Source organism: Aureobasidium pullulans (genome assembly GCF_000721785.1).
Source record: "Aureobasidium pullulans EXF-150 unplaced genomic scaffold scaffold_18, whole genome shotgun sequence".
Lineage (NCBI taxonomy): Eukaryota > Fungi > Ascomycota > Dothideomycetes > Dothideales > Saccotheciaceae > Aureobasidium > Aureobasidium pullulans.
The window spans coordinates 371,329-397,003 of record NW_021941038.1 but is presented as its reverse complement, the minus strand read 5'-3'; the positions used below and the strand labels follow the sequence as shown (position 1 = coordinate 397,003).

Here is a 25,675-nt window from a genome sequence, read left to right as displayed (position 1 = left end):
GACGGAGGAATGCGACTTAACCCAGGGATTTTTGCTCATAATCATCCTTTGGCATTGAGGATGAGTTAGAGTGACAAGTATAAGGCTTGCAAGAAGCCATATCGGCCGCGTAAGGTCATACAATTGGCACAAGGCACAGCTGTTCCAGTCCATCTCATGACTGTTCTTTGTACCACGATTCAATCAATTTCTCATCATAGTAGACGGTGATATAGATTTATTTGGGTGCAAGCACATCTCTGGATTTGACTGACAAGCGTATGTTTAGTTTCGTCCCAAAGTAACCGACCCTTTTGTGATTCTGAGGTCATCTCATGCAAAATCGCCATTCTCCCTCTCATACTTGGAACAAAAGTAAATTCATCAACAAAGTGCTTCTTGCAAATGACTAACAAAAGAAAAAACATAAGACATCGACTAAAATCTACGGCCAACAGCATATGGAGGCCTTGTTTTCTGGATTCTGTATTCCTTCATGGCAGCAGGTATTGCTGCCCCTACAGCTAGAGTGTTTGTGTTCTTATATCGCCCATTGTTTACGCCTTCACGATCAATTTCTGCCAACAGAGCAGCAGCTGTAGGTCTCTGAGCTGGTGCGGGACTCAAACACGTCATGACGAGATTGATGAGTGCGTTACTGTATTTCTTCGGCCCTGGGTTCATTTTGTGTGCTGGAATCTGCTGAACGCCAATTCCGGGTCCTGGATCATGGTGTAGTTGGTCTGCGGGTGCAACATTATAACCAGCAGGAGGGTTTCGCCAGTTGTTTTCGGGTACGACTGCCATACGCCGTATTGCAGCGGCCATGACAAGACCGATCTGATAGATGTTCGACTTTTTGGAGACTCTCATGTTTGTTACTTCCCAGCCTACGCCTGCAAGCGTCGACAGTTCCTAGATCACAAGCTCTATATCAGTACGATAATGACAAAGAATGTCCTTGATAGCTGTCTTACCGGTGGTGCAAACGCCAAAAACATAGGATCGTTCAGGATGCCGGCGCCGCGCCCTTGCACTCCGTTCGTAAGTTTTCGGGAACTGCCAAAATCTGACACCTATATGGGAGCTTAGTTCCAATCAGACATAATACTGTCGCTGAACTTGACTCACTTTCGGCACAGGATAAAGCCCAAAGCTAGTAGCGGTCGCGGCCGGCTCAGTAAAAACGACTAAGCCCAGTGTCAGTCGGTCAATACAAATAAAGAATCCTGGATACTCACTATTGCCTGGATGTAGGTCACTACCTTGATATCAGCAGGGGTCATAGCAGACGTTTGTAGAACACGATACGTACCCATGCAACATTCCACGCGTCAGAACGCCACCAGGAGCTGGGTAAACTCCTTCCATAGCCAAACACGCATCCGCCAAAGATCGGAACAAATACCACAGGAATGGCTCCGGCCATTTTAGGTTGGGCTTTGTTTTTTTATCACGTCTTCTCCTTCCATTCTTCTGTACTTGAATCATTGTTTTCATGTTGCCATGGTCGCAATATTCGAAGTAGAGCTTATACCGAAAATTGATATTGTCCACATCTCCGTAGCCCAGGCATGAAAGGATGTGCTGAGGTCGAAGCGCCCAAGCTAGATTGGCCTGGCGACACTCCAAAGGTTCACTTCCTACATTGTTTCCCACCCAGGTTCTTGCTGTGTTATATCGTGCTTGCCCAGGCTAGAGTAAAGCGGTTAGCAAATTTCTGGTGTTCAAAACAGCTCCTGTAGCTGGAGGTAAGAGGCTATCTTGGTATAACCTGCCACGATTTACAGCCACATGATACTGATAACTTCCGAGAGCGGTACAATGCTTCGATTTACTTACTATGACTTGCTTAACAACCACTCGATCGGTGATCAATTGGGTAGCTGGATCGACTTGACACCAAACGTGTACGATGCCCTCACCACCAGTCGCGAGTACGTCATTTGCTGGTGGTATGGGTATCCACGGGTGAGTGTTCGTGAGGGCTCTGTGATTCCCTGGATTGAATGCCGCTGGTACTAGAACCCAATTATGAAACGCTATTTTGAGAGCACGTTGGACCGCAGCTGGTAGATTCAAGAACCTCGCCGCCATGTCGGCTTGAGTGCACTGGTTGGGTGGTTTTGAGTGTGTCGACGGGACAGATGATTACGCAGTAAAGATAGAAGTGGACAGTACACCAGATGAGGTCGATGAGCTCCGGACGAAGAAATGAAGAAGGAAGTACCTAGTACATCTAGCTTACTCCTTTGTTCGCCGCATCCGTTGTGCGGTACTGACAGAATGTATCAACGCCTCTCGTCTTTCTTCAGTCTCCATTGTTCATATGTTCTTTTTCCAGCTACACAATTCAGCATGTGATAAGCTTCTTAGCTCCAATGTGGAAACGTTATGTGCCAAACCGGTCTTGCCGTTTCCGCTCTATCTCGTCATGGTCTATCGTTACCAATCCTCCACCTATCCTCTCGTCGCAGTGCTATCTTGTGTTTTCTCAATGCTGCAGGTATCGGTGCGCCCCGTGCTAGTGCCTGGCGTGTTGTGTCAAAGATCGCGTGTGTGTTGATCAAAGCAAGGAGGCGTCGAGCTGTAGGTCTATGGGATGGGTCGTGTTTAAGGCAAAGTCTCACGAGATGTATGAGATCCTCTCCATACTTTGGATGCACACCGTTGTAGTAGTTGAGTTTCCTCTTCGGCAATTCTTGTATACCTTGGCCTGTCAGTTTCGCGTTGTGGTGTAGTTGCTCGCCAAGAGGGACGCTGTAACTAGGCGAGGCCAATCTCCAGTTGTTTTCCGGTAAAGAAGGCTCAAGTCTCATTGCGCAGGCCATAAGCATCCCAATCTGATAGATGTTGGTCTTTCCTGAGACATGCATGGCGGCCGGGACCTCCCAAGTATCGTTCACCGGATCCCAGGCGAGTTCCTACCATGACGCACACATCTTCAGCCTCTTGAATTCATGTTATACATGCTTTCATATGATCTCTTACCGGCGGTGCATACTCTGGGCAACAAGGATCTGCTCCCATGTCGCTACGGTCTTTTACGTTAGGTAGAATCTCACGAGCACTGCCGAAATCGGCTACCTGGTCAACAAGTCAGCTCCTCTCATGCCTTGATCCGTTGACATCAACTCGCCTTTGGTACTGGGTATATACCAAATTGGTCAGGATTTTCCTCGCCAAAGAAGACTTGTTGACACAGTCAGTGTCTCGTGTTTCGGTGTCTCATTCGAATACATACAGTTGCCCGCTTGCAAATCACTATGTTTGAGGTCAGCCAAATGCTCTCATTCGTTCATTTCAACAAAACATACCCATGCACCATACCAGTACCGTTGTAAGTCTTTTCCATGGCTAAGCAAGCCCTCGCTAAAGATCTGAATATGTACCAAATGAATGGCTCGGGCCACGCTCTCTTGAATTTTCTGGATCTGCCAGTATGTCTCTGATTCTTTTGTTGTCGCATAATCATAGTCAAATCGCCGTACACGCAGTATTCCATGTAGAGCTTGTAGCGCCATAGGCGCGAGTCAATTCCTCCCCAACCCAAGCAATCGACAATGTGTTGTCGATCACGCTGACTCATCTGTGCCTGGACTAGGTTCATCTGATAGCATTCCATCGGCTCTCCTCCAACATTGCCGTTTCTCCAGTTGCGCGGCATGAGAAATCTAGCACGCCTGGGACAACTTGCTTGACGATAACTCTGTCAATAATTACTGAAGTCTGCGGGTCGATCTTGCACCAGAGATGGATTACACCTTCACCTCCGGTGGCCAAAACATCGTCACTTGGAGGTACGGCAACCCAGTCGCCTGCAGTAATTGATCTCTGATCCTCAGGTTGCCACGGAGGACGGACGAAGCGCCAGTTGCGAAAGGCTCTTTTGACACGCTGTTGGGCGACCGCAGTCAAATGCATAAACCCAAATCTCATCGCTGGGGGCACAGGTGCGGCCATGTTGATCGTTCAATCGGTAGAAAGGTATGAACATACGTCCCTAAGCGGAAGAGCGATATGGGGCATGACATCCAATGAGGACGCCTCAGCCAAGACATCTTTCCTTTTCCTTTGTTTGATACGTCTCTTCAGAAGGCGCGATGGTCGAAGCCAGAGTTTGGATGCGGAAGCGACGAAGCGTTACCAGAAGCCGCATTGAGGCAACCAACAGCAACGATCAAACAAAGGTTTTGTCTCCTCCCCACAAAGAGCAGTATCATTCCGTACTTTTGCTTGCCCAATTATGTTTCCACTGTTCACCCAGAATTCCTTTAGAGGGATTGGTTCTGTCAGACAAAGAGAATAATGACGACAAAAGAACCGAATCCGGCAGTGTCGGATTTGCGAGGAGGACATAATCACGAAAGGAATATACTCTTTTCTCCTAGCAGTTACCCAGCTTACCAAACATAGCTTACCTTCTCGCTACGGATTCACCGCCTCGTCACCAAGTTTCTGTAACAACGGCAGTATGGCAGCTCCAGTAGCACAACCACCTGATCCATTCTGGTGGTCAGCAATAGCGGGAAATGTAAAACAGCTTATCGCAGATTCTTTCCGAAATATGCCCTTCGCTGCACCAGCGACTACGCTTACCAACAGAGCTATGCAACCTGCTGCAGCGAATGAAAGATGGATACCAGCTCCTCATCCAGGAAGACATGCGCTTCATGAAGGAGGGGAGGGTATAGTAAACCTCTGGTGTCTTGTTGACGCCAGAAACCGAATTTTAGACAAGATAGCTGTCAAGCAGGTCCATCCTGGCGCTTTGAACTACAACGACGCAACAAACTGGCTGAATGGTACCGTTGGTGGCACACCTAGAGAGGTTTCAATGGCCAATGCTGTGTGGACCGCTCTACCCCTTGGGGACCGTCAACATGTAGTGCAGTGCCTGGGCTTTGGAGATGTTCAAGGTCAAGGAAAATGGAGATATAGGACATACTCCGAGTATGCCGGCCAAACCAATCTGCTTGCAAGGATAGCAGCACAAAATCCAAGGACCAAAGGCTTGAATAAAGATGGCCAGCAGCTGTTCCCTGAGCCGTTCTTGTGGATGGTAAGCCAATCTTTGTCTTTGTGGTGAAGCAGTAAGCTAACTTGTTCAGTTTTTCGAAAGCTTGGTCAAGGTTGCGTTGGCCATGGAGCAAGTTGGAAGCGGCGTATATCATGGGTGTGTTCAAGATTTTGCTTCCAGAACAAGTTTGGCGCTGACGGGTTAACAGGGATTTGCAAGCTCAGAATAGTAAACTTAACCGGCACCGCAGCAACAGAGCAATGCTGACAAGTCATAGTCCTCTTCTCGGATAACGATCCGAATAGGTTCGCAATGTACCCTGTACCCAAGGTAAGGCCGAACAGCCCATTCTAGCCGAGACTCGACTGACGATTTTGTACAGGTCTCCGACTTTGGAAGCACGCGTGACGTTAGTGATGCCGATGTGCAGAATCGTACCAATATCATACTAGAAGATGGATGCCATAGATTCAATCAACCACCGGTACGTGAAGATGTCTTAGCAGCTGTGTCCTTTGTGCTGATGATAACCCTCCAATTCAGGAGTTGTCAAGAGATTTTCACATGACGAACTGGGAGATTCAAAATCTTTCACTTGCAAGTCGAATCAGCAGCAAGACAAACGTTTGGCAGATCGGCATGCTGATGGCTTGTTGCATGAGGTTACGCCCATTTTTAGAAGGTTCGTCAAGTCCTCAAACGAGTGGTTCATAGATACTGACGACAAGTAGAAGTAAACTGGCGAGGTGTACATGTCACAAAGCAGAAGTTGCCGAGAGCTCAGCAGCTACGATTTGACGGCGCGGGCCTCAGGGAGCTACCGAGAAATAAATTCTATCACGGCAAATCTCGCTACAGCAGGGAGCTGATCGACCTCGTAGAAGACTGCATGAGGTTTCTCCCAGCTCATCGTCCGATGCCTACGCAGCTTTTGAACGATATCCAAACGGATATGCAGGGTAGACTCCAAGGAACCGACACCTATGTACTAAGAAATGGTGTAGTCCAAAACCATATGAAGCCATATAAGCTCCGCCGCCACAACGACGATAACAAATATAGGGTCGGTAAGCTTCTCCGAGGAGCATGATAGAGGCTTGAGAAGACGCATTTCTTGCGGAATTGCCATATAGTAGCAGTAGATACAATTAAATTGAACCATTCGTCCTGTTTTAGCCTGTCTGTCACAATGCTGTACCAGAAAACAAAGAATCTGTTGTACGACCTTAACCCTGCTTCCGGACAAGTCAACGGGGTACAAAGAAGAAAGGCCACATCGTGTCAGGCAGTGATCATAGTAAGGATCTTCTGACTTTCTCTGCACCCGTGCCACACATCTCGTAACAAGGTAGAGCATGGCTGCGAAGCCGCCAGCGAAAGGTTACTGGCAAGCACTCCCAGAGTTCATTCAGGCCCTGGTTGCAGACTCATTCCACAACTTCGTCTTCACTGGACCACCGAATCAAACGATCGACAGGCCCATACCGGTCTCAACAGACAACACAAGATGGGTTCCAGTACCACGCGCCTCAACCAAAAAGGGCTTTGCGGAAGGTTCTGAAGGTTTGATCAACCTCTGGTGTCTTGTCGACAGTGACGACAAGATAATAGACAGGATCATCATCAAGCAAATCCATCCAGGCTGTCAACGCTACGAAGATTCTTCAAACTGGAAAGACGGAAATGTTGGTGGAGAGCCCAGGGAGTGTGCCATGGCCAATTCTGTCTGGTCCGCCCTAGCTACCGACAACAGAAAGCACGTACTCGAGTGTCTGGGATATGGGGATTGCAAAGGGGAGCCACGATGGAGATACAGACTTTACTTCGAGTTCAGCGAGCATGAAGACCTTTCTAGAATGATTGAAGCCCAAAGAGAAGGCCAAAGCAGTACTGGACAAAAGAGAAAAGCCGATGATGGTGACACTATATTCCCAGAAGCTTTCCTGTGGTATCTACTCGAATCTCTGGCTAAAGTTGTCGTAGCCATGGACCAAGCTGGTGATAAAGGTGGCGTCCTCCATGGGTGAGTGTCTAACTGTAGAATCCGATGTGAATAGTTTGCTGACAATTCAACAGAGATTTGCAAGCCGCGAACAGTACGTGTCATATTAGCCTGGCCTCGTGGTACCATTGCTAATAAGTCCAGTATTCTTCAGTGCACCAGATTCAAAGAGATTTAGCTTGTACCCAATACCAAAGGTAAGCATAGCAATCATCGTCTCCTTGGCGGTCGTTCTAACATCACAAAGGTGGCAGATTTCGGGAGCTCGCGTAACCTCGGCGACTCAGGAGTCAGAGATCGATCCGACGTTGTCAGGAGAGATGCATGCTGCATGCTGTTTGCGCCGCCGGTACGTTCGAATCACATAGTCATTAATTATCCTGAAAGCTGACTGCTTGATCGCGATTCAGGAGCTGGCCAGGATCAACGACGGGGTGACGTGGGAGGTCAAGGATGGATCAAGTGCCACGCTCAGCAACAAAACCAACGTTTGGCAGGTCGGAATGCTTCTTGCTTGCTGCATGAGGTTGAGACCATATCTACCAGGTTCTGAATACCCGATCTTCAAGTTGTTGATCCTCACTGACAAGTCGCCCAGAAACCGATTGGCGCGATGTACCTCAGATGCATTGGGAGACGCCCGAGAAAGAGCAATTGCGGTTTAGCAAGAAGAGAGGCAGGCCAGAATTGAGTCGCAAGCAGCTGTGTCACGAGAACTCCAAGTACAACTCGGTGCTAATCAACATCGTAAAGCTTTGTCTGCACTTTGATCCAGTTAAGAGGCCATCACCGAGTTCTTTGCTGAGAGGAGTGCAAAAATACATGAAAGACGCAGTCGCTGGTGTTGAGAACTATCAGTCGGTTGAAGGAGAAGCCGATGACGATATACAGCCGTACAAGCTCCTCAAGAAGAAGGACGACAGATACAAGATTGGCAAACAGTTCGACTAGGCTTTGCACTGGGGATCTGTCGCGTAAATTTTACTGATATTTTCCGAGGTTGAAGGAGACTTTTATTCCATGTCTCGTCGCAAGGTCGCTCATCGATACTCTTGTTGGTCAAGAAGGACAGCCCACGCGGCTGGGAAGGTGACATCAAGCGCGGGAGGGCATCTCATACAGTGTGTGCCAACTTTGGCCCTTTCCCAGACCAGTCCGTAAAACATTACTATCCATTGAAGTGCATAGCGTGATTAAGACTGCAGAGGGCTCACTGAGAGTTCGGATTTACTAGTTCTCTGCCAGACACCATCAGAATTCATAATGACATTATGCGTCTTCACGATTGCACTCTTGAAAGCATCTGGTGCCCAAAGTAGCCGCGCTGCATACACTGGACAAGCAAATTGCAGACGCTTGACATCAGGTTTCCTTGGCTGGCTGGCCTCAAGAGTCTGGCGTTCCTTCTTTGTTTCGTGAGTCCACCAAGCTTTTGCTTTCAGAAGTCTTTGTTTCGATGTTTGCTGATTGAATTCGGTCGGACGGAAAGGGAACGCAACGTGCCTGCCTGGTTTTAGGACAGCCGGCGGCCCCTTAACTTTCTTCCTCTTTTCAAGCGTCTTCGAGAGTATACGATATGGCCGAGATGGCAGCAGAAGCGCCGCAAGACTATGCTCCCACGAATCTCGATCCAGGCAACGATGATGAGGCTTTTGGAAACCTTGCTTCTGGTGCACGAGACCGAATTGCACTCAATTTCTTGAGATGGGTCTTTCGTCGTCCCAATCCAAGTCGATCGCCTGCAAAAAGAAGAGGCCTACTCCTAACTTCCCGACGTCGTACCTGGCGGCCGGTTTACAAGAACAAGCCATTAGGACGTGGAGGCAACAGTCTAGTACATCTATGGGTGTGCACAGATGATCAGCAGAGAATCGTTGACCGTGTCATCGTCAAGGAATGTGTCCCTGGTCAGGCCACGTACAACGATGCCAGATTCTGGAAAACTGGAGTCGGTGGTGGAGTCGGGACCGAGCCACGAGAGTGCGTGATGGCGAACAAAGTCTATGACAGCCTCAGGGTCAACTCTCCTGGCGATGAGAGGCATGCGACTCAATGTCTGGGCTGGGGCCATCTACGCAACGGGGGCCCTCGGCTGTGGGGCTATAAACTTTACTTCGACTATTGCGAACATGGCGACCTTTCATCCCTCATATACTCGCAAGCCATAGGACACCGCCGAGATCGAAGGCAAAGATCAAGGATCGATCGCCCAAGAATAATCTACACGACGCCTCCATCCCCCGTGATCTTTCCCGAAGGGTTCCTATGGCATATGTTCGAAAGCCTGGCAAAGGTTCTTGTACAGATGAGAGCTACTGAGACACTCCATGGAGACATGCAAGCAGCAAACGGTAGGTGTCAACTTTGTCACGTCTCTTATGGCCCTTGCTGACAAGTCTAGTGCTCTTCAGTGCTCCCAACCCTGATAGATTCAAGATCTGGCCAACCCCAATGGTAGGAACGGCAGATCCAGGCTTCAATAGGTGCAATGCTGACATGCAACTAGCTGGCTGATTGGGGCACTGCCCGTACCCTCGATGCCGCTACACGCGCACGTACCGGTGCTTTGGATGAGTCGATTTGTCTACCTTTTGCTTCGCCAGAGCAAGCTTGCGATGACACATTCAGCAATTGGGAGGTACCGAATCTGGCCTTCAGTGCCAAAACCAACGTGTGGCAATTGGGCATGCTCATGTGTTGTGCAATGAGACTCACAAGGGTTCTGCCAGTAAGTCACAATTTCCAGTTGGCGTTGCTAGTACTGACAAAGTTTTAGGAAGCAATTTGGCGTGGCGTAGATCCAGAGGACTTGATAGAGCCAAATACCACTGAACATCTCGATTTTTCTAAACCCGACCAACGAAACGTTCGCGAAATCGAGCGGGACGGTGCTGGATACAGCCCCGAGCTCGTCAGTCTGGTGCGAAGGTGCTTGTCTTTTCATCAGATCAACAGACCGTCGCCCGCGAACCTGTTGGCTGATATCCAGCGAGACATGGTCGGGAGACTGAATGATATGGACACACGTACGACCCCAGTGCCCTGGAATCATCCAGCGCGGCTGGTCATGCGTCTGCGGAATGAGTGGTCGATCGGTTCAAGCTTTGATCCAGATTTCCCTGTTCCTCACTACCCTGAACCTGACTCTGATTCTGATTCTGACTACCAGGTATCTTCTGACGACCAGTTATCTTCTGACGATGGAGCTCAGGCAAGACCGCGAGATCAGTATGATCTTCGAAATTGAGGTTGATCGTGCGGTGAAGGCTCTCGAGGAATGTTTCTCGTCATCTTTTTGTTCGGTCGAGTGTGTAGTTTGCTTTTTCTTTTCCCAATGAATGCACAGTTCGAAGCTCACTCTATCCAGTTGCTGGTGACGCCGAAGCGACCTGGGGGTAACGATTGTTATATATTCCTGAAGTTTTGTAGCGCTATAATACAGAGTTTATGCGTTTATACCGTTATCACCAGCCGAAGACTTTTGCAAGAGCTTCTTGGAATACTCCAACGTTGTAATCTATGAGTACCTTCTTCTCCATTGGGTTGTCGTCGCCCATGATGCATACCAGTGCCAAATATCTGCAATGTAATCATAATCAGTATAGTCCTCAATATCGAATTTTTGGGATGCAACCGACCTGTTCATCTCCCTCAGATATAGGTAGTTCTGTCCCTTCTTCTCCATAGTAACCATACTCTCACAGGCATGGTTGTTGAACTCGGTCTTCTCGCCTTGCTGGGGTCTTGACCAGCCGTACAACTCGCCGATATCTACCACCACATCAATGAAGTCGGAGCAGATCTCGTAGCTGTTGGTGTCTTGCGGGCTCGTGTCAGACGCAATGTAGATCTTTGTGATGATGTCAAACAAATATGCCTTTTGGATACGACACGTGCTGCACAGGCTGTTGAGCAGACTCTCCAGCGTCGGCAGCTGCGGCAGAAGCTTCTGGATGACTTTACTGATGGACTCGAACACGGAATGGTCGTAGATGCTAGTCTGGTAGAAGCTGACTGGTGCGTTGTCATAGCCAAGGTCGGACAGTTCGTCCAAGATTCGTTGCCGAATGTCGCGGAACGTGTCGTTCTTGTACTCCTCGGATAAGCCATCGACTTTGTGCACGAAGACCTCGACGTTGATGGCAGGCCATGTTTGCGCTAGGTAAGTGATTGTGTCGATGAGTTGATTGAGGGCGTCGAGGTATTGATCTTGTGCGTCGATGACCCAGATGACGGCACCAATTTCGGCGAAGATGTTAGCCTGGTTGAAGTCTGGTGTGAAGTAGTTGACATGGCCAGGGAGTTCCGCTATTTGAAAGTCCATGAAGGAGCTAACACGAGGTCAGGGTTGGCTTCAATCATTTCCGAAAACACAACACTCACTGTGCGGATGATTCTTCAGGTCTCGTTGTTGTCTCCAAGTACAGTGTCTCCGAGGGTGGCATCTTCTGGAAGACCACACCTGATATTGATGACTTGCCGCTCCTGCGACAACAATCAGTATTTTGTGCTTCATTTGCTGTGCCGAATCTGTTACCTTCTCTGACCCATGAGCATCAGCTTCGGTCTATTGCGATTCTTGGCGCCATTGGGTAGTCTGCCAGTATGAAACTGCGAATTGGAGACTTCGGCGGACATGTCTGGGAAGTCGGCTGATGTTTGATCCTGAATGTAACTCATTAACCTCTCTCGGCCTAAAAATTCATCGGTCGGTCCATTGAGAACATGGAGGCCAGGCCGTGGCATTGTAGCAGATTGAAGGACTGGAAGAGGCGGTCTGACTTGTCTCCTTTTGGCGATGGGTATGATCGATGCCTTGTTTTCCTTCTAAACGCGACCTTGATCAGTGAACGTTCTTTGAAGGTGGAGTCCTTGGCTGACGGCGCCTCTAGACTGGCTGGATGTAGTGCGTGCGGTTGACTGGACCTCTTCGATGTAAATTTCTCCCTGCAAAAGCGAGGCGCGAAAACATCGCTCGGCGCAGTCTAGGGCACAAGATCAAGGTCTGAGAGCCGCTCACAGGCTTGTAGTTTTCGATCTCAATTGACGGGCAGATGGCAAAAAAGGGAACTTGACAATACTCACAATTGTGTCTGGAAAGGTGCTTAAGTACACGCTTCGTGTTTATTGCAAAGACAGTCTTCAACCATCAAGTCTACCGACAGACGCGCATCTTCCAAGCCGAGCAACGACGGCGTTCAACCTCCACAAAATTCGGGGCAGCACTTGATACTTACATCCATCGCGTTAGGCACCTTTGCTTTACCGAGCGAAATAAGTGGCTTGCAAGGGGGAAGCCTTGATCGGTATGCACGATGGTCAAAGTTGTATTTCAGACTGATAAGTCGACCAACCCTCGCGAAGGGAGTGCGTCGGAAGGGGTACCGGCGACCCGGTTTCTTCTTGACAGATGCGGCTTGATCTTTCCCGACCGTTCCGGCTGCAGACAGGTTCGTAGCAATTCGAGTGGCTGACAATTAAATGCAGGATTTCGTAGTTGGGCAGAAGGAGATCAGGTCGATTGCAGGTCGCGAGAGACGGTCGATATGCCAAGTCTCCAGACCCGGGCTGGCTTTGTCGATGATTGGAGTCAGAAAGATATCGGCAGTAGCCGAGGTTAGATCAACGCCTATCACGATTGAAGCATTTGAAACCACGCGTGTACCTGAAACTTGGTGTATGGAGATTTATGATTATTCTAGAAGGACATCAATTACAGGTTATCATAGCGGGTTCCTGACATTCTTGCATCATTTCTCGTCATCTCAAAGACCTGCTATCTAGTCCGCTGTGTTCGTGCTTTGAATAAGCAAAACGCTATGCTTTCTACGAGTCCGTACCTTGGGGAATCTACTCGTGGTTATGAAGAACTATCAATACGTCTCAGTGACGGAGTTCTCAGATGGGAAAACCAGCACTGTGCGGGCGCTTCTTAGTGATGTTGGATCTGCAGGTTGCACCGATTGTCCATGTTTCACAACATTTCCGAAGTCGTTCTTGGGAAGATCTCTCCTGGCATGCAATTTTGAGCAGGTGGGCGAGATTCGTCGATGCCTCAGCTGCGAAGCGAAGTAGCCTCGGTCGCAAACCAAGCTGAGGTCGTCGTATAGTGATGAAGTGACGGCTGTGTTGACTTGAATTGGCGACACATGGCTTTCTGAGCAGGCGGACTGTCATGGGCGAGTTTGTGTGAGTGAAGGGGGTCAGCGTAGAGCTGGCGGCCTTGCTTCCTTGTTCCATTTGACCCTGCTGCAGAGCCAGTCGACGGCTTCCTTGACACCAGTGCCGGTCAAGGCGCTCAGTGGGAGGACTCTGCTGTCTCTGACGCTTCCGCCTTTTTCACCTTCGACGATTTTACGCACCAGGCCCTCCTTGATGCGGACGACCTCGACGCAGTCCTCGCGATCTTGTTTGTTGGCCAGGACGAGAAGAGGGACGCCTTCAGTCTCTCCATTCTGTAGGATGCTCTCTAGCACCAGCCTACATTCGTCTAGCCTTCCTTGCTCTTCGACGGCATCTTGTCCCTTGCTGAGGTGTTCGAGGTCGCCATCGCCTACATCAGTGCTGTCAATGACAAACACAATGGCATGACAGCTGCTGTAGTACGACTGCCATAGCCCTCTCAGCGAGTGTTGGCCGCCGACGTCCCATATCTTGAGGTAGATGTCGGGCAAGTCGACAGTAGAGACATTTTGACCGACGGTGGGGACCGTGTTGAGCTTCGGGTGGAGATGCGGACTGAACAAGGCTTTGATCTGTTCAAGCAAGGTCGTCTTTCCGGCATTGTCGAGGCCAAGGAGGAGAATCGAGTATTCTTAGTGTCGCGTCAGCCAAAGTCAAAAGCGCGACGTCGTCTCGTTCGGTGATGGTACCTTCTTTGCTTGTCGCATGCAGATAGAGCGATTTGACCAGGTGATACATGATTGCTATGGCACACGCCGGGACAGTTTGGGCGGCAAGGTCCTCATGGACGCAGAACAACAATCAAGCCATCAATCACATGCATGTCGCAAGCTCTCGGCCAAAGACGCGACAGGTCACGGTCACATCTCTGGCGGGGAAAGTGCCCACTGCTTCCGCTCGACAAACCTCGCTTTGCCCCCACCATGTTCAATGCAAGGAATGCTGAACTGTCGCCCATTGTGCAAAGCTAAGTCAACATTCGTGACAATGGAATGTAAACGCCCTCTCATCGAGAGCTCGAATAAGACCATCATGCCTCTGCCCAATTCCTCTCCTCTTGTCTGCTTCGCGACAGCACCCAATAAACATGGCCATCCTTCATCTCCTTCTGGATCTTCTGGCCTTTCTGCAGCCCATTTCTTTTGTGCTCGCTATCATCTGGATCTTCTTCGACGTCTTTTGGCTCATCCGTCCAGACAACAAGGCTAGAGGCATTTTCGCGACACCGGGACGCCTCACCAAAGTAAAGCAGAAGGGATGGCGACGAATCTATGCCTGTGTTTACCTGCCTCTTGCTGCCTTCAGTGCTGTGAGAGTCATAAGCTATCAGAACACATACATTGAGAGCGTTGACCTCTTGCACAGTCAGAGAGGTCACCCTCAAGCTTTCTATCCTCGTTTCTTCGAGTTGGTCAATCTGCAACTCCTGATTCCATGAGCAACCCACTAAAACACTGCTAGGAAATGGGGACATTTGGTGCCTCAGATGTTCCAGATGATGCACCTCCGCGCCTGGGCTGGCGAGGTTAGTAAAGATTCGCGACCAGAATGGGCCTACTTTGTTTGGAATGCACAACAATATGCCGCCGGCCTGGTCACCTTCGCCTTCTTCCTTATAGTCCAGTGTAGGTCGAGAATTTGAGCACCCTCTTATAATTTATACTGACAGGTCTGCAAACAGCTCGCGTGCGTCCACTAAAGTTCTTCACGATCCTTACTTTCATCTGGATATCCATGACAAGCTTGAGCTGTGCCCACTGCTTGCTCTTCTACTTCATACTGGTGACCCCACCACTTCTGCACGGAAAACGCTACGTGTCGGATTGGCTGCACAAGATGACAGCGTTCTTGACCATATTCCAGCACCTTGCGGCATATTCACTAATGCACACTCTCAACACCGCCTCCTACCAAAAGTACTTGCTATACATGATGGCTGTTCCTCTGACTGTCCCTATCATTGCATTGGTAAGTGTTCTGCCTCCGTGTCCTCTCATCGTTGTACTCATCTTACACACAGCTCTTGCCTAAACAACCCTCGTACAGATTGAGATTTGTCACCCTCCACGAAGCACAAACCTACGTTTTTCTCACCAGCGGTTATGTTTCTGCCTTCCTGCACTTGTACTCAACCTACACCATCTGGTGGAAAGCCGTTGAGACTGACATCAACAAACCCGATTATCGTCTTTATCCCAACCAGGCCGATGCTATACAGCGGGGAAATGAGTTCGGCTGGTTGTGGTATAATCTTTCAGCTAAAGACCCATCATTCGGTGCTATAACCTGGGATGTCTTGTTGACTCTTGCATCGCTCTTGATCTGGACCTTGGTCAATCGCTCCAGCTATTGGGGAATGGTCAGAAGCTCCTTCTCCTGGTTGGTCAGGAGTCACCAGATGCCAATTTGGGATGGCAGTCAAGATATCGTCGATGATGGCCGGACCAGAGCTGAGATGAGAGCACTTCTCCGCAACGATGACTTGTACCCGGAGTTGCCGAGGAGCCAGATGACAGATGCGGGAATGATCGCGGAATGGGACGCTAGAGCTGAGATAGGACGAGCAGTGGCAATGATTCGCGAACCACCCATGCCTTACGAGCCTAGCAGACTGCCAGGCTGGTTGCAAACGGTATGGAGTTATGTTGGGGAAGTGGTACTTGCCGTCATCTTATTTGGTATTGGTGGACTTGGATGGGCTTCGGCGGCAGTGCTTGGAGCAGGGCCAAAGAAATGGCCTGTACATTGAGGACATCCTTAGAGTACTACACTGGTTTCATGACGTCGGGACATGGCCAGCGTAGCCAGCAGGGCCAATGATGACCAAGCATTTATGGTTGAGGGTGTCACCCTGGCTTTGACATGGAAATCGTCTTGTCGTCTTCTGTCAGTCGCCAGAGCCACATTCAGGTACGACATTGGTATCTGCGATGGCTTCACTAGATTATGCTACTGTTTGCAACCGATATCTCATGTCGTCGTTGTGTTACGAGTCTTTCTATAATTTGGAGGCTTGACATTAAAAAGGCTTGGTGAAACACATTGTGTCGGCTACCAAATTTGTCAGACTGCCCAGAGTGTCGAAAGGAACGATCAGGGATCTGTACCAAGTAGAGCATAAGAAGCCCCTGAGTCACAACTAGTAAGCTTGTACGGCTGATCTCTAGACGCAGATGCTGCCAATGATCAGTAATGGCCGATGGCGGAGTGGCCGTCTCTATCGCAGGATTCGCAGCGGGCAGATCCGCGATAAGATCTCAGGGCTATAAAATCCCCGAGAGACAGAGCCAGGTGAAGAAGTCACACAACCAATTAGTGCCCTGACAACGACTATTCATTCATCACTCTCACCATAAACACAAGCAACGCGATGGATTTCGCATCCCTCATGTCGGCGCAAATCGCCAAAGCAAAGCCTACGCCAAAATCGGAAACGCCCCAGGAAGTGAAACCATCCAAATACATCAAACGCGCCGATGTCGAAGCACAACGGCAAGCAGACTACGCCGCCGAGCAAAAGGCAATAGAAGATGCGCGCATCGCAAGACTCGACAAGAAGCGCAAGTTTGAGGAAGATGAGGCAGAGAAGAACAGAGCAAGAGAGGAGAAGCGAAAGAGATTGGCAGAGGAGAGCAGGAGATTGAGAGAGGAAGAGGAGGAGAGAGAAGAAAGAATTCGACGCAAGAGATTGGGCTTGCCAGACTTGCCGCCGAAAGAGAAGGCTATCGAGAGTGGTGATGCCACACCGGCGCCCGAGAACGACATAGCCGACGAAGAGCTCGTGCAAAAGTTGAGGGAGATGAATGAGCCGACACGCCTGTTTGGAGAAACACATAATGGCCGATTGCGACGCTACAGGAAGCTGGCCGGTCTCGATGCGACAGGCAAGCCGAAAGCAGTCATGTATCCTGGTCCTATTCCTACAACCCTCCAGCCTGTACCTGAAGCCGACATGAAGGTGCCTGACGCTGTACCGAAGGACAACGACGCCCGATCTTTCCTCTACCGCCAGCTTGCTTCGTACTTCACGCTCGTCCTGTCAGAGTGGCAAGTCTCGTTGTCTCTGCGAGATGAGGCAGTCAAGACGAGCAGTAGTGGAAAAGCTGCTTACAGCGCCATGGTACAAGCTCGCGACAGTATGGTACCACTATACCGAAAATTGGAGAAAGGAGATGTCGAGGCAGGCATTTTGGGTCCGATCGTCGAGATTGTACGGGCCTGTCAGGAAAGACGCTATGTCGATGCCAACGATGCTTACCTGCGACTAAGTATCGGTAAAGCGTAAGTCAACTCATACCAATCCTCTGCCGCACGCGATGCTAACCTCTTCTCAGTGCATGGCCTATTGGTGTCACCATGGTCGGTATCCACGAGAGATCTGCCCGCGAGAAGTTGCACGCAAACGACAAGGACGCTGCACATATCATGAGCGACGAGATCACAAGAAAGTTCTTGCAAAGCATCAAGAGATGCTTGAGTTTCAGCCAGACTCGCTGGCCACCAACCACTCCTCTGCAGCTCATGGGCTAGTCGGTCATCTTTAGCTGTTCTCACTACAACGTGTAGAGCTCCCAAGCATCCTCCTAGAAGTTTAATGAATAATGCGAACCTAAGATTGTTGTTCTTGTGATTGGTGTCGTTGAATTTATCTTCCATTAATTGCTTTTTGTTTCGTTCCACCGTCCGACTCCGCGTTTGGTGTCGCGACTCGCCTCACAGCTTCATCTTGCTTTGTAATTTTGACTTGAGATTTATTCTGTTCTCAATCAACAACGCTGCTCTCGATTCCGAAATGCATGAAGTCATCACGTTGCAGTTTGGTCAACAGGCTAACCACGTCGGCACACATTTTTGGAACGCGCAGGTAAGCCCCTCTCTTTTTTCCACAACGTCCCCAGCCTCTCCAAACGCGAGATTGGAACTTCGAGCCAATAACGACGTCAATGGAAGCAAAAGCAAGCCTCTGTTGCCGTGATCAATGGTCATCGTAGAGCGTAGTCTTGCAGTCAAGAGTCCACAAGTTTAATCAAATTGTATCTAGGAGACATATTTCACGTATGGTGACGAAGAAGAATCTCCGGTGGATCATGATGTTCACTTTCGACCCGGACACTCAGAAGATGGCACAGAGACATTCACACCTCGTGCGCTGATCTATGATCTCAAAGGCGCTTTCGGTACTTTGAGAAGAGATAATGCGCTCTATGGTGCGCCTGATGATCCTGCCGCCATCGCACAGCAGATGTGGTATGTTTCGTGTATATTTCCTTGACTATGGCTATGGAAGCCAGCTTACAAGATTGCTCAGGTCGGGAAACACAAATGTGATTAGGACAGAACAGATACAGCAAAGTGCATACCAGCAACATCTGGACCAAGGACTCGCACCACCGACCTTGTCACCAGACACTGTTCGCTACTGGTCCGATTTCAACCGAGTGTTCTATCACCCCAAGTCTATCGTCCAGCTGCATGAGTATGAGCTGAACTCCGCTCTCATGCCGTTTGAGAGATGGGCCACCGGCGAAGACTTGTTTGACAGTCTTGACAAAGAGCATGACCTTCTGGACAGAGACCTGCGACCTTTCCTGGAGGAGTGCGACCAGTTACAAGCGATTCAAATGATCACCTCCGCCGACGATGCCTGGGGCGGCTTTACAGCAAAATACCTTGAAAGAATGAGAGATGAACTAGGCAAGACGAGTGCCTGGGTATGGGGACTCGAGGAAGGTGGACGCAAGCCAAGGGTAACATGCACATGCACGAGAATCTTGATACATGTACTAATGCAGTGTGTTGCATGACAGGATAAGCAAATCTTACAGGTTGCCAATGTAGCGCAGTCGATTCACCAGATCTCGAGCCAGGCGAGCATGTATATCCCGCTTACCACGTTGCCGGACGTGCTGCCGCCGTACGTTCATCTGAACGGGTCGTCCAAATGGCACACATCTGCCCTGCAGTTGCTGGCAATGGAGAGCATGACTTTGCCGACTAGACTGCGTGCAGGTCAGCAAGGACGCTCTTCGTTCGCTGACATCGAGACTCTGTTGAGCAATGATGGCAATCGCAGAATTGCTCAACTCAACATGAGCATCAAGGATCCATCTGAGCTTGAAGGAGAAGCAGATGGCAATGCGGGACAGCACGATAGCAGAATGAACAATTTCACAAACGGCAACCACGGCCACGACGACTCCAACACCAAGGATCTCGACATCGACATGCAGCCCAAGACTGCAAACCTGACCGGCGAGCGAGGCAACGACCATCGCCGAACTCACGTGTTCAGCCAACTGCAAAGCCTACGAGGAAAATGGAAATCAAATCTCGAAATCGAAGACACGAACCTCGCATCCCGCGATCGCTTTGGTCATGGCCCTAGGATTGAAAGGTATGTCTCAGACGATTCTTTGGAGATTGCGATGTTGCGAATTCGCGGCAGAACACGAAGAATGCTAACAAGGGTTCACAGTCACCAATCTTCATTGCTTTTCCCCGTCATCGACAGCTTCCCTCAAGTCTTTGCATCTGGCAATGTTGTGCAGAAACTTGCTGTGAATGTTTCGTTGTCGACAACAACTTCAGTTGCACAGAGAGTCCGTGCTGTGGAAAGAATTGCTCGCTCAATCATTGGGATTGATGAACGCGAGGCACTCTGCGATGGACTGGTGGGGATCTGCGAGGAATATGAAGATGGATGGGAGAGCGGCAGCGAGAGCGACGACGATTGAGATTCTTGAGTTTAGTAACTCGGCTGAAATGAACTGCATGCCAAAAAAGTCTGCAAAGCTACATGGTACAACTACATATCTTGGAGGCTGTTCTTGAGTTGTTTTTCCTCGCATGCCCTGCAGCAAACAAAAGGCACAAGCGACAGCTGATCAACAGGGCGGTGCCTAACCTTGCAGTCACAACTTTTCTGGTTGGCGGGAGCCCTTTGCACCCCTCCTTCCTCTTCAGTTCCCTCCACTCGGTGGGCCGACTGGAAAAATTGGGCGCGCGGATGAACATGCTGATTTGGGCGTTGATCTGGCCGTGGAGTGCGTTAGCTCTTCTGGAGTGCATATCATGAGTAATTGCGTAGGGTGGAGAAACTTCAAAGCAGCAAGCATCGCGAGAGCGTGCGCCGGAGCAAGAAAAAAAAGGTCCTCAACAGAATCCCACACCATCTCTCGTATTTTCTCGGCTGCAGACTACCAAAGAAGTTCATGCTTTGTTCTTTGTGCAGGTTGACAAGTGGGAACTAGTCAGGTACCTGCATATGTTGCCATTTTCGCACCTGTGAAGCCAGTCAGCCTCTCGACTTTATGGCGTGAGAGACGAGTCGGAGACTCGGAGAGCAAGTGAAGGCTGGGCGGAAGCCCGCGTAGCTAAGGACAAACTCAGAAAGGCGCTGCCGAGGGACTTGGGATTTTCTGATTGGCCGGCATTATTTCTATTACCACGCGAACCAGAGTGTGAAAAGAGCGTGCTTTACATGCTCCACTTGCTCCAAGAGGGCAAGAGTCCAGAAACTCAACTGGCGACTGACTTCTGAGTTTTATGAGGCTGCTCCGATATCAGAGCTCCGGCCTTCTGCGCGGATGGCGGCAACGATTCAGAGCAGGACATGGCGGAAGTCAAAGCTCACAAGGCGAGATCATGGCGTCGGTGGCTTGAATCCTCTGGATGGAACATTTTTCGCAGCAGCAGCAAAGCACGACACATCACATGCATCCAGCCATCGAGCGATGTATTCATCTATGGATGCAACCTCGAGTACTGAACATGCGCGATGGTGAAAGTGACATCTTGCTGTTCCTCGTATATTCAATACCAAGCTGTATAACAATAGTATCCTCCTCACAGCCAGTGTGACCGCGTGATGATATATATTCAAGAGCCCGTCTGATCGCGCATCTCGTATGTGGAAGCCACCGAGCCCTCGATATCACGAACAGATGCAGTGATTCGATAGACGCATGGAGTCCACAGTAGGGAATACGATATTTCCACCTCTTGTTGAGGGCTTTGAGGTGTCATGATGCGACTCCAGAATCCTTCAGTCTGAGCAAGGTTTTGTTCTTGCAGACGAAAACCTCGCATGGCGTCTCTTGTCACTGGTCAGGAACACCCAGGTTTAGAGTTGGTGTGGTTTGTTGATCGCTTTCTCGGTTGTGGGCGGCCCTCTCCACCCCACAAGATCGACGTGAGTGGCACTTCTATTTTCTACCTCTTGGTTTTGGCGGTCCTTCTGCCAATTGGGACGCTACTGCAGGTTCATTGTCTTGGATTATGGAGGCCACCACCACGCCGTTCTTACCAGCGTTGAGGTTCGCTGAAGCCAAAACGTTCAGTCAACGAGCATACGAAAACGCCTTGTCTGAGATCTCTCCAGATGTACAACGTCATGCGGTATCACGTTGAAACTGGCAGAAAGCTTCCAGACGAGCAGGGATTTGAATTGATGTTTCCAGAAATCAGCTCTGCATGTTCTGCAGGCATCGACTGTCCTGCGCAAGCTGTCTGCAAGTGGGAGCTCGGTTGGCTGGGGCACGCTTGCTGCATGCAGGTGGAGCTCTCGTGCCGTCTAGTCACCGCGTGGGTCGGTCCTTGGGCGACGAACCTTCAGGCTATCGCCTCGATACGAAGAAAAAACCCATCTCTGCCAAGCTCAAAGTAGTCGGCTGCTCCGCTTACCTCGTACCAACCATGTGTCTACCAGAAGGTGCTTAATGCGTGAGCCGGTTGATCCTCATCAGTGGCGCACTCTAAATCACGTCAATCGGTAGAGTACCAGAGGTGCAGAGGTGGAGGAAAGAGCATCTCAAGGCTTGGCCAGTCAACATGATGGGGAAAGCACGATATATTAATTATCCTGTTCCCTCCTGCTGTTTACTCTCTCTCATCCCAATCGCTTCCATCAACTCACCATCAGAGACTCTCTCGCTACGGTCTCTTGGATACCTTCGTTTATATATCCATCCATCAGAAGCATCATTAATCAATCGACATCGACCATATCATCTGTAAAAGAATGAAGTCTTTCTCGATCCTCGCAGGCCTTGTTGGTCTTGCGTCTGCCAGCAACTGGAACGAAACTTGGACTCACTCTTCCTCTTCCACTCCCTGGTCTGCTACTGACGTGACCTCATCCTCATCTTGGGTCCCCGAGCACAAGCCCACTGGCTGGTCATCTGAGTCTAGCTCTTCTTCCGTTCCTGCCCACAAGCCTACTGGATGGGTTCCTGAGTCGAGCTCTTCGTCTGTTCCCGTTCACAAGCCTACTGGATGGGTTCCTGAATCGAGCTCATCAGCCTCGGTCCACAAGCCTAGCGGTTGGGTCCCTGAGTCGAGCTCTTCTGCTCCTTCCTGGAAACCTACCGGATGGGTTCCTGAGCACAGTTCCTCGGTTTCTACCGTCACAAAGGACAACGCTACCTCCACCCTGGTCACCTACGTTACCACCACAGTTTGCCCTGTCAGCACCGTTATCAACGGACATACTTCGGTCTACACTACGACTTCTACCTTGACTGTCACTTCCTGCAAGGGCGGCTGCAAGCCCACCCAGGCTCCCTCGACCTGGGTTGCATCTCCCACCAAGCCTGCTGAGCACAATGTTACTAGCACCGAGGTTGTCTACACCACTACTTCGCTCTGCCCCATCACTACCATCAAGCAAGGACACACCTTCACCTACACTACTACCAGCACTTTCGTTGTCACTTCTTGCAAGGGTGGATGCACCAAGCCTACTCAGTCCGTTCCTGATGTCACAAAGACTGAGGAAATCTACACGACCACCACCGTCTGCCCTGTCAGCACTGTCATCAATGGACACACTTCTGTCTACCAAACCACCTCGACTTTGACTCTGACTTCGTGCAAGGGTGGCTGCACTAAGCCTACTGAGACCCACACCGTCCCTGTCGCCCCCTACCCTCAGCACAACACCACTGCTGCCACTACTCAGGGTCACCACGTTCCCTCTGGTCTTGTTCCTTCCGGCTGGGTTCCCGTCCCTGTTCCTTCTGCCAAGACTAAGACTGTCTCTGAGGTCATCACCGTTATCACCACCTGCTCGTCTGGTGAGGTTATTACCACTGGCGGTGTTAAGACTACCCTGACCACTCCCTCGGTTATCACGACCACTCTTACGCAGACCAGCCAGAAGACAATCACTCCCCCTACCCAGGGCCACGCTGTTCCCACCGCCCCTGTCTACCAGAACGGAACCACCAAGTATGTCACCGACATTACAACCACATACTTGACTACTTGTCCCGTGACTTCGCAGTACGTGACTGGAGGCACTACCAAGACGAGCGTTTACCACACTATTTCTACTGCTACGACCATCATCAAGATTTCCAAGACCGGATCAGTCGAGATCCCCGCTACTTCTGCCCCTGAGGCACCCAAGCCCACTACCCTCACCAGATACAGCACTACTGAGATCACCAAGTCTTGCAAGGAGTGCGCTTCCGGCACCCAGGTCCTGACTACCTCCTACCCTGTCGTCATCGTCGAAACTCCCAGCAAGCCCGTCCAGATTCCTGCCTCTTCGCCTGTCTCTCCCGTCGGCACTGGCAAGGTTACCGTCGTCGTTCCTGTCACTCAGTACACAACTACCTGCCCCATTTCTACTACTGATGAGCACGGCTCGACCCACGTCTTCATGACTACATCGATTGTTAGCCACCCCGTTGAGAGCACCACTGTCCCTGTTGTTCCCGTCGTGCCTTCCAGCAAGCCCGTCGAGTCTGCACCGGTCCAGAGCTCCAAGCCTGTCGAGTCCCACCCCGTCGCTCCTACCACCGCTGTTGAGACTCACCCGGTTGCTCCTACCACCGCTCCCGTCGAGTCGCACCCTGCTGCATCATCCAGCAAACCTGTCGAGTCTGCCCCCGTTGAGAGCCACCCCGCCTCGTCTCCCGTCTCTCCTGTTCAGTCGACCAAGATCGTCGAGTCTGCCCCCGTTGAGAGCCACCCCGCCTCATCTCCAGTCTCCCTTGTCCAGAGCGCACCTGCAACCACCCCTGCCGCCAGCTCTCCCGCTTCCAAGCCTTCGGGACAGGTTGTCACCCAGATCAGCGACGGTCAGATCCAGGCCCCCGGCCCCTCATCTGCCCCCGCTGTTCCCGCAACCAGCGGCCCCGTTGCCTCCTCGGTTGCCTCTGTCCTGAGCAGCTCCGTCCAGGTCAACGTTCCCAGCAGCACCAGCGGCTCCGTCGCCTCTGCCACCACCTCGACCCCTGCCCAGTACACTGGTGCCGCCAGCAAGACCAACGCCAGCTTCATGGCTGCCATTGCTGCCGTCGCCGCCGTCTTCTTCTTCTAGACGCTTTCCCCAGCTCTAGATGTTTTCTCTTCTCCTTCACTTCTTCTGTAACACCTTTCTTCTTCTTCTTTAACACACACTTTTTGATCATCCCTTAGACGGGGATCATGATATCATGATGAAACAACCACTTAATGACCTCGAGGCTGGCTATTTACCTTTTATCTACACCTACACCCCTTTCTTCTTGTTTAGCTCAAGACAGGCCGGCGAGGTACGCCTTACATTCCTTATATATTGCCAGATTGTATATAAATCTAAAAGCATCTGAAAACTCAAAAACTTATATAAGCTACTCTACACTTCCAATCTCTCCACCATGCCACATAATTTCCTGGCAGTGGTAACAATCTTGAGCTCCCAGCCGCTGAGCCACATTTCAAACCAATTGTCAAAAGGCAGGATGTTCCCTGCACTCCGATGCTTGTCCGTCGAGAGCAGCATTTTAACAAGCTCTCTCTGAGCAACCACAAGAACTCCAAAGACATCTTGCCTCTTGAAAGATACATGACGGCGTTGATCAAATGAGGGAGCTCAAATATGAATCCTTCTCCACCGCTGCATCTGCCTGGTAGATATATGACTTGAGGCACAAAGATTTTCGAAACCGGGTATACGTCCGAAGAGAGCTCGAGAGGCAAGTCGCTCTCCGTGGTCAACACTGCTGATCTCAATATCAATCGCGCATTGTAATAGTTCCTTTTGAAGGGGGTTCGATGATGACGACGAGAGTGTTGGCTCTTATGTTTCATTAGCTTCGCAAACCTTCGACGGAAAAAAGCAAGTGTCAAAAGTTGATGCTAAAAAGGTATAATCTTCATGAAAAGCACAATTATAATGAGTAGAGGTACGGGAGAGGATTGATGCTCTCACTGGGTAGAACTGGCGATGTCAAGATTATCTTGCGTGGTGACGACTTCTTGTTGAAAGTAAGAGGGAACGATAATGAGATGATTGCTCCGTTTGATCAGAGCATGAATCCTATAAAGCAAACTCGCTACTTATTTTCTCGAGAAGGTTTCTTGCTCGCTTTTGGGGGATGATGCATTTTTGTTCATTCTGACGATATCATGGCAGGTGTGACATGTTTCAAGGAACTGAAGAACTGATCAACGGTCTTTCCATAATCCATCAACAACAAAAGCAATAGATTCGATATTTACAA

At 50.2% G+C, this 25,675-nt stretch overlaps 11 protein-coding genes across 11 annotated transcripts; 7 read left to right on the top strand and 4 right to left on the bottom strand.

The window, feature by feature from the left end:
• Nucleotides 1-552: 552 nt before the first annotated feature.
• Nucleotides 553-795, bottom strand: M438DRAFT_245505 (uncharacterized protein; the record flags this gene model as incomplete). Its single annotated transcript, XM_029899586.1, has 1 exon — nt 553-795. A coding segment is annotated over one exon (243 nt), but the record flags the coding sequence as incomplete, so codon positions are not given.
• A 2,573-nt stretch (nt 796-3,368) lies between these two features.
• M438DRAFT_348059 (uncharacterized protein) lies at nt 3,369-3,997 on the bottom strand. The gene has a single exon (XM_029906048.1). It carries the CDS (start codon nt 3,940-3,942, stop codon nt 3,586-3,588), a length of 357 nt encoding a protein of 118 aa, XP_029757759.1. The 5' UTR covers nt 3,943-3,997; the 3' UTR covers nt 3,369-3,585.
• A 2,357-nt stretch (nt 3,998-6,354) lies between these two features.
• Nucleotides 6,355-7,952, top strand: M438DRAFT_279711 (uncharacterized protein; the record flags this gene model as incomplete). The annotated part of the gene is made up of 5 exons (XM_029901105.1): nt 6,355-7,022; nt 7,141-7,198; nt 7,249-7,350; nt 7,412-7,547; nt 7,600-7,952. 5 exons carry the CDS (start codon nt 6,355-6,357, stop codon nt 7,950-7,952), a joined length of 1,317 nt encoding a protein of 438 aa, XP_029757758.1.
• A 1,002-nt stretch (nt 7,953-8,954) lies between these two features.
• On the top strand, nt 8,955-9,224 carry M438DRAFT_348056 (uncharacterized protein). The gene has a single exon (XM_029906047.1). The coding sequence runs from the start codon at nt 9,005-9,007 to the stop codon at nt 9,167-9,169; it is 165 nt and encodes a 54-aa protein (XP_029757757.1). The 5' UTR covers nt 8,955-9,004; the 3' UTR covers nt 9,170-9,224.
• A 553-nt stretch (nt 9,225-9,777) lies between these two features.
• M438DRAFT_279299 (uncharacterized protein) lies at nt 9,778-10,248 on the top strand (the record flags this gene model as incomplete). The annotated part of the gene is made up of 1 exon (XM_029901077.1): nt 9,778-10,248. A coding segment is annotated over one exon (471 nt), but the record flags the coding sequence as incomplete, so codon positions are not given.
• A 217-nt stretch (nt 10,249-10,465) lies between these two features.
• On the bottom strand, nt 10,466-11,639 carry M438DRAFT_279700 (ras-related GTP-binding protein-like protein C; the record flags this gene model as incomplete). Its single annotated transcript, XM_029901104.1, has 4 exons — nt 10,466-10,580; nt 10,640-11,332; nt 11,385-11,486; nt 11,539-11,639. 4 exons carry the CDS (start codon nt 11,637-11,639, stop codon nt 10,466-10,468), a joined length of 1,011 nt encoding a protein of 336 aa, XP_029757755.1.
• Nucleotides 11,640-13,204: 1,565 nt separating this feature from the next.
• Nucleotides 13,205-13,922, bottom strand: M438DRAFT_279572 (ARF/SAR superfamily; the record flags this gene model as incomplete). The annotated part of the gene is made up of 2 exons (XM_029901093.1): nt 13,205-13,815; nt 13,874-13,922. 2 exons carry the CDS (start codon nt 13,920-13,922, stop codon nt 13,205-13,207), a joined length of 660 nt encoding a protein of 219 aa, XP_029757754.1.
• Nucleotides 13,923-13,954: 32 nt separating this feature from the next.
• On the top strand, nt 13,955-16,184 carry M438DRAFT_367847 (uncharacterized protein). Its single transcript, XM_029907994.1, has 4 exons — nt 13,955-14,591; nt 14,646-14,809; nt 14,866-15,152; nt 15,205-16,184. Exons 1-4 carry the CDS (start codon nt 14,272-14,274, stop codon nt 15,931-15,933), a joined length of 1,500 nt encoding a protein of 499 aa, XP_029757753.1. The 5' UTR covers nt 13,955-14,271; the 3' UTR covers nt 15,934-16,184.
• A 305-nt stretch (nt 16,185-16,489) lies between these two features.
• M438DRAFT_407976 (potassium channel regulatory factor) lies at nt 16,490-17,794 on the top strand. The gene is made up of 2 exons (XM_029909927.1): nt 16,490-17,465; nt 17,519-17,794. The coding sequence occupies exons 1-2, from the start codon at nt 16,555-16,557 to the stop codon at nt 17,712-17,714; spliced, it is 1,107 nt and encodes a 368-aa protein (XP_029757752.1). The 5' UTR covers nt 16,490-16,554; the 3' UTR covers nt 17,715-17,794.
• Nucleotides 17,795-17,940: 146 nt separating this feature from the next.
• M438DRAFT_348050 (tubulin nucleotide-binding domain-like protein) lies at nt 17,941-20,339 on the top strand. Its single transcript, XM_029906046.1, has 5 exons — nt 17,941-18,048; nt 18,226-18,431; nt 18,493-18,931; nt 18,992-19,578; nt 19,660-20,339. Exons 1-5 carry the CDS (start codon nt 17,977-17,979, stop codon nt 19,916-19,918), a joined length of 1,563 nt encoding a protein of 520 aa, XP_029757751.1. The 5' UTR covers nt 17,941-17,976; the 3' UTR covers nt 19,919-20,339.
• A 4,967-nt stretch (nt 20,340-25,306) lies between these two features.
• M438DRAFT_75627 (uncharacterized protein) lies at nt 25,307-25,587 on the top strand. Its single transcript, XM_029910302.1, has one exon. It carries the CDS (start codon nt 25,374-25,376, stop codon nt 25,551-25,553), a length of 180 nt encoding a protein of 59 aa, XP_029757750.1. The 5' UTR covers nt 25,307-25,373; the 3' UTR covers nt 25,554-25,587.
• Nucleotides 25,588-25,675: the final 88 nt, after the last annotated feature.

Excerpts from the sequence above, each read along its gene's own strand:
- M438DRAFT_348059 (XM_029906048.1), bottom strand. The coding sequence starts at position 3,942 with ATGGCCGCACCTGTGCCCCCAGCGATGAGATTTGGGTTTATGCATTTG.
- M438DRAFT_348056 (XM_029906047.1), top strand. The coding sequence starts at position 9,005 with ATGACAGCCTCAGGGTCAACTCTCCTGGCGATGAGAGGCATGCGACTC.
- M438DRAFT_367847 (XM_029907994.1), top strand. The coding sequence starts at position 14,272 with ATGGCCATCCTTCATCTCCTTCTGGATCTTCTGGCCTTTCTGCAGCCC. Across the intron at positions 14,592-14,645 it reads TTCTATCCTCGTTTCTTCGA|GAAATGGGGACATTTGGTGC; the intron begins GTTGGTCAATCT and ends AAACACTGCTAG. Across the intron at positions 14,810-14,865 it reads CTTCTTCCTTATAGTCCAGT|CTCGCGTGCGTCCACTAAAG; the intron begins GTAGGTCGAGAA and ends GTCTGCAAACAG.
- M438DRAFT_407976 (XM_029909927.1), top strand. The coding sequence starts at position 16,555 with ATGGATTTCGCATCCCTCATGTCGGCGCAAATCGCCAAAGCAAAGCCT. Across the intron at positions 17,466-17,518 it reads CGACTAAGTATCGGTAAAGC|TGCATGGCCTATTGGTGTCA; the intron begins GTAAGTCAACTC and ends ACCTCTTCTCAG.
- M438DRAFT_348050 (XM_029906046.1), top strand. The coding sequence starts at position 17,977 with ATGCATGAAGTCATCACGTTGCAGTTTGGTCAACAGGCTAACCACGTC. Across the intron at positions 18,432-18,492 it reads GCCATCGCACAGCAGATGTG|GTCGGGAAACACAAATGTGA; the intron begins GTATGTTTCGTG and ends AAGATTGCTCAG. Across the intron at positions 19,579-19,659 it reads CATGGCCCTAGGATTGAAAG|TCACCAATCTTCATTGCTTT; the intron begins GTATGTCTCAGA and ends AAGGGTTCACAG.
- M438DRAFT_75627 (XM_029910302.1), top strand. The coding sequence starts at position 25,374 with ATGCTCTCACTGGGTAGAACTGGCGATGTCAAGATTATCTTGCGTGGT.